The 10985-nt window shown below is 51.7% G+C and overlaps 1 protein-coding gene across 1 annotated transcript; it reads right to left on the reverse strand.

Moving 5' to 3' along the window:
* Positions 1 to 321: 321 nt before the first annotated feature.
* HMGN1 (high mobility group nucleosome binding domain 1) lies at positions 322 to 9571 on the reverse strand. The gene is made up of 5 exons (XM_049785618.1): positions 9398 to 9571; positions 9272 to 9301; positions 9121 to 9171; positions 4522 to 4650; positions 322 to 1120 (listed from the first exon to the last, which is right to left on the reverse strand). Exons 1-5 carry the CDS (start codon positions 9569 to 9571, stop codon positions 1073 to 1075), a joined length of 432 nt encoding a protein of 143 aa, XP_049641575.1. The 3' UTR covers positions 322 to 1072.
* Positions 9572 to 10985: the final 1414 nt, after the last annotated feature.

Consider the following 10985-nt stretch of genomic DNA (forward strand, 5'->3'; position numbering starts at 1 on the left):
CCCATTTGGTTTTTTATTTTCAGTGCCAGGGCATGAACCCAGCACTTCTGCATGCAGGGCATGTGCTTACCATGAGCTAAGTCCTTCCTCCCATTCCCAGTAATGCTCTGGACACTCTGGCCTTCCCTTAAGTTCAGCAGGCCGAAACACATGTTTGGCATACAGGGCCTAGGTTCTAATCCCTGGCCAAATATGGTAGTACTTACTACTGCCAGGAGTGATATCTGAGCACAGAGCCAGGAGCAAGTCTTGAGCACTGCCCTCGGTGACCCAAATGTGAAAAACAAAACAAAACAATTCACCAGAACAAAACACACACGGTTTAGCAATTCTTTCACAAGGTTTTATTAAGGTCGTTTTGAGGATCAGTACAGATTTTTCAATGTTATGAACGTACCAAAAATCCAAAAACCAAGAGTTGTGATTCCTTCTACATGGTTATCCTAGTGACTTTCCGTCTTACAATTTGGAGACACCTTTTCCTGAACTGGCTATCAATATCAAGTACCAATATTTTCAAGTAAATGAGAAGCGGTTACATCCTGATTCCTAGTAAGTCAAAATTTAGCATCATCTACATGATAGGCTCAAATTCTTCATCTTGCACAGCACAGTCACAAAATGACCGAGCTTGTGAAATTCCGACCGGGAAAGCCAAAGAAGTGAGTGGTTTTTTAAATTTTCTTAAGGAACCATTTCTACCAAACGCCACAAGCAACCCGTTAATGCACGACTGTGACTCCAAACCAATTTCGTGTGCTTTGTCTACAGGGGATATAAAAACTGTCCTCACCTGTGGAATGTTAAGTTGACACCCAAGACATTCAAAGCCTCCCATACCCAATACTCCTACTAATTCCTGGTTGTAGCCAAAAATAAGCAACCAGTAAAGGATTTTAACCTCTTAAAAAAAAGCATTTACACTTACAAAATGGGATGAGGTGGGACACCCTCCTTTTTAAAAATGTTTCTAGAGCTACTAAAAAACTTGCATTTACAAAATAGCTGATAAAAATATTCCTCTGGATTGTACAAGAAGTGAGACGGGCGACGGGCGTGTGCGGACATGGTGTCATTCAGATTTGGCCTCTCTCTCTCCAGCTGCATCGGAGTCAGGACTCTGCAAAATAGGAGGACAGGAATCACCGCCTGAGTCTGACTGAGCTGCTCAGTGTTGCTGCGACGGGCTGGGACTGAGCCATACGCAGCTTCTCGCTTATCTGGTCACAAAACTTAAACCCCAAGACGTACTAAGTCGGCACAGGAGTGATACAATACAGAAGGGAGGGCCCTTGCCTTCTACAAGGCTGATCCAGGTTCAATCTCCGGCATCCCATTCGGTCCTCCAAGCCCACTAAGAGTGACTCCTGAGTGTAGAGCCGGAGCATCGCCGGGTGTGGCCCCCAAACCAGGAAGATATTCTGAGGTCCCGCACAGAGCAGAGCAAGGGCACTGGTGGCAGATGACACACTTGCCACCTCTGCACCCCCCAGGAAAGGTCCTTCCGTGGTCCCTGGGCACATTTTCCAGTATATGGTGCTGAGCACGCACATAAAGTATCAGGGACTAAGTGGGAGAAGGCCGCACACAACGGGCCTTTTAGTGTGGCTGCCAGTCCGAGTTCTCCACGTTGGGCTTTGTACCACGGGGTCACAGAACCATCAGCATCGTGTGACCCAAAGCCCATGTCCAATCCCACCTGGAAGAGCGTCAGCCTTCACGGCAGCCAGCCTGACAACAAATTGGGGCTACAAAACCAGCTTTTCCAAGACAGTGTCTTTTCTTATACTCATCAAGTGTTTGAGTGTTTAGAACTGAGAACTATATGATTGTCGACTTACTTCTTCCAAGTCCATGTTCTCTCCCAAATGTGTCTCTTTCTGTACACACCACCACAATTTTTTCAAAAAAATGATTCTGCTTGGCCCAAAATAAACTTTTGGCCAGAGTGATAGCACAGTGGGGAAGACGCTTGCCTTGTACAGGGCCAACCTGGCTTCACTCTTTGGCATTCCATATTCCGACTCCACCAGGCGTGATTCCTGAGCACAGAACCCCTGAGCACCACCAGATGTGACAAAGCCCAAAAGTAAATAAAATTGTGACCACAAACTTGATGACATATGCCTGACTAAAATTTGACCATAAATATAATAAAGGGGGGCCGGGCGGTGGCACTAAAGGTAAGGTGCCTGCCTTGCCTGCGCTAGCCTTGGACGGACCGCGGTTCGATCCCCCGGTGTCCCATATGGTCCCCAAGCCAGGAGCAACTTCTGAGCACATAGCCAGGAGTAACCCCTGAGCGTTACTGGGTGTGGCCCAAAAACCACAAAATAAATAAATAAATAAATAATAATAAAGGGGGGAAGAAAGGAAGAGCGAGTCGGTAGGGCTGCCGGTGTTGCAAGGTGGCCAACACTAGTTGAATTCATGGCATAGTAAATGGCCCATCAAGCCCTGCAGGAGTAAACCCTGAGTACCATCAGGTACCCCCCAATAAAATAAAGATGTTGAGAATTGAGAAGAATTAACACCCTAACATCTTCTCTAGTTTAGTCAAAGTAACAGGCTTGGAGGAAAAACGGCTGGGCTTGCAGTCTCTTACTATTTAGTTCCAACAACAACTTTCTCCTCCTTTGGGGGTTAAGAGGCACATGCAGGAGGTGCTCAAGGGGAAACGGCTCTGTGGTGCTCTGGCTCCCAAGTAGGTGCTGTTCTGTGAGCAGAACGTTTTGGAGGCGGGCGGCAACCATGACCCTGTTTTGAATCCAGAACCACAAGAGGTTTCCTGTAGAGTGCAAGCCCTCCAAAGCACTGCTAGGTGAGCTCACAACCCCAGCACCCTGCTAAGATGTTTAAAAACTGAGCAGAGGGGGCCGGTGAGGTGGCGCTACAGGCAAGGTGCCTGCCTTGCAAGCGCTAGCCAAGGAAGGACCTTGGTTCTATCCCCCGGTGTCCCATATGGTCTCCCCAAGCCAGGGGCAATTTCTGAGCACTTATAATCAGGAAGTAACCCCTGAGCACCAAACGAGTGTGGCCTAAAAAACCAAAACTGAGCAGAGGCCTGAAGGACAGTACAGGGTGGGAACCTGTTGAGCTTGGCACACCCAAGTTTCATTCCCGAAGCCCCATATGGTACCCCCCAAGCCTTCCAGAACTAACCCAAGTACAAAAATCAGGGGTCAGTCCAAAGCAGATAGTGTGCCCACGTGTGGCCAAAAACACACCAAAAATAAAAGCTGTATCAAAAATATCCAAACAAGAAACTAGAGAGCGAGTACAGTAGGCAATGCACACGATATGGTGTGGTTGAGTCCACACTCCACTGAGCACAAAGCAAGGAGCAATTTCTGTACAGAGGCAGGAGGATCAAAAGACTTATAGCTAAATGTGCCCGAGGTTAGCCAGAACCTCAGTGTGTGGGTCTCCACACACACATCACAGGGGTGACCCCCATGCACTGTGTTGGGAGAGTCATCTCAGAACCCCATTGTGTGCCAGAGATAGTCTTGTAAGCAGCTGACCCTGGTTTGGTTCCTGGCACCACATCCCTGAGCATCGCTGGATGCAGCCCAGAGGTCCCCGAACACCACTGCGGTGGCTAGCTCATCACCAGTACGCCAGGGCACGAACAGCACATTCTGGGCAGGAACCACCAGAGATGCCTCAGAGAGTAAGAAGGAAGCCAGAGAGCTCGGCCTGTTTCAAGCCACAGGGACTCTGGGGGAGATAACCAGAGAACAGATTACTGCCTGTTGAAACATGGTACATGGGGGCCGGGCGGTGGCGCTGGAGGTAAGGTGCCTGCTTTGCCTGCGCTAGCCTAGGACGGACCGCGGTTCAATCCCCCAGCGTCCCATATGGTCCCCCAAGAAGCCAGGAGCAACTTCTGAGCGCATAGCCAGGAGTAACTCCTGAGCGTCACAGGGTGTGGCCCAAAAACCAAAAAAAAAAAAAAAAAAAAAAAAAAAAAAAAAAAAAAAGAAACATGGTACATGGGTCCACAAGTTCTATTGTGCTATTACTATGGCTTTTATCAAAGCCAAAAGCTTTCAAAGACAGACTTGGTTCACTTTAATAACTTAAGCATTAAAAAAAACCCTCCTGAGGCCGGAGAGATAGCACAGAGGTAAGGTGTTTCAAATCCTGGTATCCCATATGGTCCCCGGAGCTTGCCAGGAGCGATTTCTGATCTGTAGAGCCAGGATTAACCCCTTAGCACTGCCAGGTGTGATCCAAAAACAAAACAAACAAAAAACCTATCAGAAACATAAATAGGAATGAATATATTGTGAAAATTGGAATATATGAGTTTTTTTTTTTTTTGAGGGGGAGTGAACCATCCTCCCCCAGTGCTCAGGAGAACATATGGTTGTCAGGGATGAATGAACCTGGGTTGGCACATGCAAGGCAAGCACCCTCCCTGCTGTACCGTGTCAGGCTCAGTCCTGCCCCGCCCATAAATTTCTTACTAAAGTATCTTTGGATACAAACAAAAGGGTCCAACTCCTGCCCGCCTACCTGCTGGCCCTTGGTTTCTCCGTTCTCCGCAGGTAAGTCTTCTTTTGTTTCCTGCTCAGCTGCGGCCGCCTGTTTGCCCTTGGCTCCCCTCTTCCCTTTTGCTTGCACCTTTTTGTCTGAAGATTTATCCTAAGACAGAATAAAAGTACACTGTAAGCACCAACTCGACCCTGATTCAACCCCAGTCTGATCCTTCTCATCTGGCATTGGTCCTTCTGTCCTGTCCCCTCAAGCACTACGAGTGATCCCAGAGCAGAGTCAAAAACTGAATGCCCCCACCCCCCACAACCTGACGCTTACTCTTACACAACCTTGAAGCAGAGCCGCCACACTCACAGTAGGTGATAGGCGCACCTTGGTGCCATTGGAGTCGGGACATGCCTTTTCCCAGTCACTCAAGCCCACACATTCATCAGCAAAACTGACACCGGCTGGATTTCCCAGCACCAGCAATGCTGGCACAAGTTTACAAAACATCTTATATAATGGCTGTGCCCCACCTTAAAAAAGAAGGGCGTCAAACATGCGCAGTACAACACGCAGGGCAGGCTGGGAGGGATGGAAAGGGCCCGATGGAAGCTATGTTTACAGGGCAGCCTGACCACTCTACCCGCGTCCCTTGGCACCACACACTGGCAGCTAAAAAAGACCAACTGTGCATTTAGTGGGGCTGGAGAGGGCAGTGGGTAGAGCACTAGCCTTGCAAGCTGCAGTTGCAGATTCCCAGGCCCCTTGCATGGTCCCAAGTAACACCAGAAGACTCCTAAATACAGAGCCAAAAATAAGCCCAGATGGAGCATAGCTAGGTGTGTGCCCGCCTCTCAAAAAGGAAAAAAAAAAAAAGGGCTGGATAGCAGTACAACAGTAGCTTTGCATGTGGCTGACCCAGGACAGACCTCGGTTCAACTTGGTATCCCATAGGGTCCCCAGAGCCTGCCAGGAGTGTTGTGTGCAGAGCCAGGAGTAACCTGAGGGTTGTCAGGTGTGGCCCAAAAATAAAAAGCAGGGCCCGGAGAGATAGCACAGTGGCGTTTGCCTTGCAAGCAGCCGATCCAGGACCAAAGGTGGTTGGTTCGAATCCCGGTGTCCCATATGGTCCCCCGTGCCTGCCAGGAGCTATTTCTGAGTAGACAGCCAGGAGTAACCCCTGAGCATCGCCAGGTGTGGCCCAAAAACCAAAAACCAAAAAAAAAAAAAAAAAAAAAAGTAAAGGCTCATTGTTTTCATAAAGGTGCTTAAAGAACCAGAAATGCACCAATATCTGCATAATTAAAGAAGTTCAAAACTTCCCCCACAGAAGAGCATTTCTGAAGTCCATCCACCCAGGGAAAAGTGGGCGGACCTCACATTTACTTCCTGTCAAGAATGTAGCACCATGGGGCCAGAAGCACTGCTGACAATCTGAATCAGAGTCTAAAAGAGGCGAAGACCTCAACTCTCAAGGCCACAGAGATGGGAGACCAGTTGGTGCCAGGGCTCTCTGGATCACGGTGGCCCACTCGAGGGCAGGGACTTGGCCCGGCAACGTCTTGGAACGTGGACAAGCAAATTTCAGACACCACAGTGAAAAGGGCCTATAGCAGGGGTCTCAAACTCAATTTACCTGGGGGCCGTAGGAGGCAAAGTCGGGGTGAGGCAGGGCCGCATAAGGGATTTCACTTACTGAATATTCGCAATAAAAAATCGCATTAGTAAGAAAAAAAAATCGCATTAAACATTTGCATACCCCAAACAGAACTGCTCGGGGTATGCGAATGTTTAATGTGATTATTCGGTAAGCGAATACTGCGATATTCGATATTCGAAGGTCGGCCACAGGCTACAAAGTTGTACAGAGGGCTGCAAATGGTCCTCGGGCGCAAGTTTGAGACCCCTGGCCTCTAGAGATAAGAGAGGCTGGTTTCTGCACTTAAGACTTTTCCTCAGGAAGCCGATTTTGTAAAAGAGAAAGGACAACCAATCGTCATCTGGAAGGAAATATGTGGACTAGTAGGAGAAAAGGAGATGAAACAAAATCAAGTTTGGCTTGTTTCTGCCTTAAACACCATCTCCGGGGCCGGGAAGGTGGCGCTAGAGGTAAGGTGTCTGCCTTACAAGCGCTAGCCAAGGAACGGACCGCGGTTCGATCCCCCGGTGTCCCATATGGTCCCCCCAAGCCAGGGGCGATTTCTGAGCACATAGCCAGGAGTAACCCCTGAGCGTCAAACGGGTGTGGCCCAAAAACCAAAAAAAAACAAAAAAAAAACACCATCTCCTTCCCCTTTCCCGCTCATTTTTTGGGAAATTGAACCTACACACCTGTCATCCCCCAACACCCCCAGACATGAAAATCTGCTGGTACCATGAGAGCAAGAAAGAGACCATCTGATGCCCTAAACCCTTTGTGTAAAAATCTAAATATTCTTTTTTTTTTTTGGTTTTTGGGTCACACCCGGCAGTGCTCAGGGGTTACTCCTGGCTCTATGCTCAGAAATCGCTCCTGGCAGGCACGGGGGACCATATGGGACGCCGGGATTTGAACCACGGACCTTCTGCATGAAAGGCAAACACCTTACCTCCATGCTATCTCTCCGGCCCCAATCTAAATATTCTTAATTAAAAAAAAAAAAGAAAAAAAAGAAAGGGGCCTGGAGAGATAGCACAACGGCGTTTGCCTTGCAAGCAGCCAATCCAGATCCAAAGGTGGTTGGTTCGAATCCTGGTGTCCCATATGGTCCCTCGTGCCTGCCAGGAGCTATTTCTTTTTTTTTTTTTTTTTTTTTTTTTTTTTTTTTTTTTGGTTTTTTGGGCCACACCCAGCGGTGCTCAGGGGTTACTCCTGGCTGTCTGCTCAGAAATAGCTCCTGGCAGGCACGGGGGACCATATGGGACACCGGGATTCGAACCAACCACCTTTGGTCCTGGATCGGCTGCTTGCAAGGCAAACACCACTGTGCTATCTCTCCGGGTCCCCCAGGAGCTATTTCTGAGCAGACAGCCACGAGTAAACAACGCTGGGTGTGGCCAAACAAAAACAAAAAAAAGAAAGAAAGAAAGAAAGAAAGAAAGAAAGAAAGAAAGAAAGAAAGAAAGAAAGAAAGAAAGAAAGAAAGAAAGAAAGAAAGAAAGAAAGAAAAGAAAGGTCCAGAGCTCTCGTATGCAGAGACCTGTTTCACACTCTTTCTCTGGTACCCAGAGATTTTAAGTGATCACAACATATAAGCAAGGGGCCAATAGAGGGACTGCCTTCACTTGGTCAAAATGAGTTGGTTCCCCAGCATCATACATGGTTCCTCCAAGTCCTGCCAGGCATAAGCCCTGGATGTGGTCCCCAAACAGAAATAGAAATATATATATGGGGGGGAGTGGAGAGATGGCATGGAGGTAAGGCGTTTGCCTTCCATGCAGAAGGACAGTGGTTTGAATCCCGCTATCCCATATGTCCCCAGAGCCTGCCAGGTGTGACCCAAAAACCAAAATAAATAAGATTTAAAGATTTATATATATATGTTGTATATATGGAAAAGGATGAAAATACAAGAGAAAAGCGGGTGGGGCCGGAGATGGCATGGAGGTTAAGCGTTTGCCTTGCATGCAGAAGGACAGTTTTTTGGGTAACAGTTGACCTCCAGTTTGTTAATAATGCTGAAGTCAAAGGTAGGGAGTTAATAGGAAAGTGGATGCTGACATTTTGGGCGAAGATAGCCCTGTGGCATTCGTTGGTGCAAACTTGTGTGAGAGAACTCAGCCTGGGCCACCCCAGGAGCTCTGCTCCTGCCCTACCCATGTCCTCCCTTCCTCATACTGCTCCAACCATAAAAGGTAATTTTCTAGATCAAATTTTTTTACACTAAAGGCAAAAACTACCCAGACTATGTAATAATGCCTTTCAAAAAAAAGGGGTCATGAAGGATACTTCGTTTGAGGGTAAAGGCAAATGTAAATTCCAATGGCAGTCTCCCTTAGGCTTTTTGGTTTCTAGGCCACACCCACGGTGCTGTGGGTAACTCCTGGCTCTGCACTCAGGAGTCACTCACTCCTGGGAATGCTCAGGGGACTGGAGAAAGAGTGGGCCTGACCCACTGTGTCAGCACTCTGGCCCCTCCCTTAAGCTGTGCGTGGACAATTCACGAATTTCCATCCGAACCCAGAGCTTGGTAGAGTGGGCTCAATGCTATGACCCCCCTCCCAAACTCGGTGACTCACAATTTCCTCTCCTGACTTTATCAAGCACATAACTTAGCGCAGACAACTTTATCCTCAAAACCTGCCAGTGCGAAAACTCCCATGGATTCCAGAATGGGGCCTGCCCCTTGCCTCTCCTCACCTCCTCGCCCCCAGGACCTGAGAGATGATTGGGATAGACTAAAAGTGACTCATTAGCAAGTGCTCTACAAAAGTCAGAAAACCATGGGCTCCCCCCAACACACGCACACTTACTTTCTCGAGACCTCTGGGGCCACTGCGGGGCCATCAGGGCCATTCTGCGACCCAGGACCAATGATCGCAAGTGAACTCAATGACCGGACCCCCTTTGGGGGCTGCCTTGAGCTCCCCCCAGGTCGTGCAGCGTGCCTACGGACGTCTGGGGGCGCCCACGGTGCTGCCCCCGAAACTCACCTTCCCTGCAGCCTTCTTGGGCTTCGCCTCGACTTTGACAGGAGCGGGTTTCTGCAACGCAAAGGGGGAGAAGGAGCCCTGAGCGGCCGCGCACCCCCAGACTCCCGCCCCTGCTCCTCCATTCCCTTCCCCGGGGCGCAGCCCCACTTACGGCGGACAGCCGGGCCGACCTCCTCTTGGGCTGCGGGAGAAACAATCGGGGAACAATGAGCCGAGCGCTGCGGGCGGGCGATCGGGCGGGCGACTCCCCCCCCCCCAGCCGGCCTCCCTCACTTACCTCCTCCCGGGCCCCGTCGGCCGCCGTCACCTGCGGGGGGAAACGCGGAGCCTGAGAACAAAGCCCGGCGCGTGCCGTCCCGCTCCCCGCCGCCGCGCGCTCCAATCCCCGGCCCGGAGGCGCGCGCGGGGGCCAGACCCGCCCGCTCCCCGGCCTCACCTTCCTCTTGGGCATGGCGCCGGAGAATCTGCGCGAAGCTGCCGCTGCCGAGTCCGCCGCCGCTTCTCCCGCCGCCCGAAGTGCCGGCACCGGAGCGGGGGGCGCTGCGAGAACCGGATGGATCCGGATTGCGTCCCGCCCCCTTGCTCCCCGCTTTCTCCCCTGCGGCCGCCCGCTCCGAGCCGAGGAGCCGCCTCTCCCAGCCAGCCGGACACGCCCCCGGCCGCCACGCCCATTGGCTGCGAGGCGGCGGCGGGCGCGTCCTAGAGGTCAGGAGACCCGTCACTCCGACGTGGACACGCCCCCAGGCCACGCTCATTGGCTGCGAGGCGGCGGCGAGCGCGCCCTAGAGGTCCGACGACCCGTCACTCCAAACTTAACGTCCCGCCCCCAACTCTCGCGGGCGCCCCACCCCCCCGGCCTCGCGCGTGGTCTCGCGGGACCCCAGACCCCGGAGAAGGCGGGAGGGAGGCAACGCACTCACTCGAGCCTCGAGGGAGCTGGTTTAAAGCCGAGGCGCGGAAGTGCGCTCTGCGCGCCCATTGGCCGGCTCCAGTCACGTGATGCCCGAGGACCACGCCCACAGTCACCGGGCTACCTGAGCTGCCTGCCTGTTTCGCGTGAGCCTTGGCCAAAAAGCGAGCTGGTGGCGGGGGACTGCGCAGGCGCCAGGCTGGGCGGGGCGTGGGAAGAAGCCGGCGGCGCGAGCGCCACCGCGCAGGCGCGGTGCTCCTTGCTACTAAGTACCCTGGAAGGGGCCAGAGCGGTGGCGCTAGCGGTAGGGCGTCTGCCTTGCACGCGCTGATCTAGGACGGACCCGGGTTCGATCCCCCGTCGTCCCATAGGGTCCCCCTAAGCCAGGAGCGATTTCTGAGCCCATAGCCAGGAGTAACCCTGAGCATCATTGGCTGTAGCCCCCAAACAAACAAAACAATACAATTGCAGGGAGCCAGGCGCCTCTTCTGGCCTGGAGCATCCTTCAGACTTTCCTTCTCTGGGTGGTCTCGAGTGTGCGTGGCAGTCTTTCCAGGGGCCTAGTGGGTTCCTGCACCCCAGTTGCCACCGTCCCCCAAGACGTTAAGGAGAAGCACAGCCCCTACCTGCAGCTTCTGCTCTGTTTGCTTGACCTCTGCCTTCCCCAAATGCCTTTTCTAATTTCTTTGATTGTTTTGTCCTGCCTGGGGCCTAGGATGGGAGACAGTCGGTTTTTGCAAGGCAACGAAAGACTTAACTTGCTATGTGCTGCGTAGCTCTGGCCTGTCACTTCAACATTTGGTTTGGTTTTGGGCTCTGCACTCAGGAACTAACTCCTGGCGGTGTTCAGGGGACCCTGTGGGGGCAGGAGTTGAATCCGAGTCAGCCCAAGGCAAAGCAACTGCTGTACCTGCTTTTCCGTTAGCCCCCTCATGTATACTTTTGAGAGGATGGA

This window comes from Suncus etruscus, chromosome 13, assembly GCF_024139225.1.
Source record: "Suncus etruscus isolate mSunEtr1 chromosome 13, mSunEtr1.pri.cur, whole genome shotgun sequence".
NCBI classification, from domain to species: Eukaryota; Metazoa; Chordata; class Mammalia; order Eulipotyphla; family Soricidae; genus Suncus; species Suncus etruscus.

Bases quoted from the DNA above. Each gene is read 5' to 3' on its own strand.
- HMGN1 (XM_049785618.1), bottom strand. From the start codon at position 9,571: ATGCCCAAGAGGAAGGTGAGGCCGGGGAGCGGGCGGGTCTGGCCCCCG. The intron at 9,302-9,397 runs GTAAGTGAGGGA...TTTCTCCCGCAG, and splicing joins CCGACGGGGCCCGGGAGGAG to CCCAAGAGGAGGTCGGCCCG. The intron at 1,121-4,521 runs GTAGGCGGGCAG...CCTATTTTGCAG, and splicing joins GAGAAACCAAGGGCCAGCAG to AGTCCTGACTCCGATGCAGC.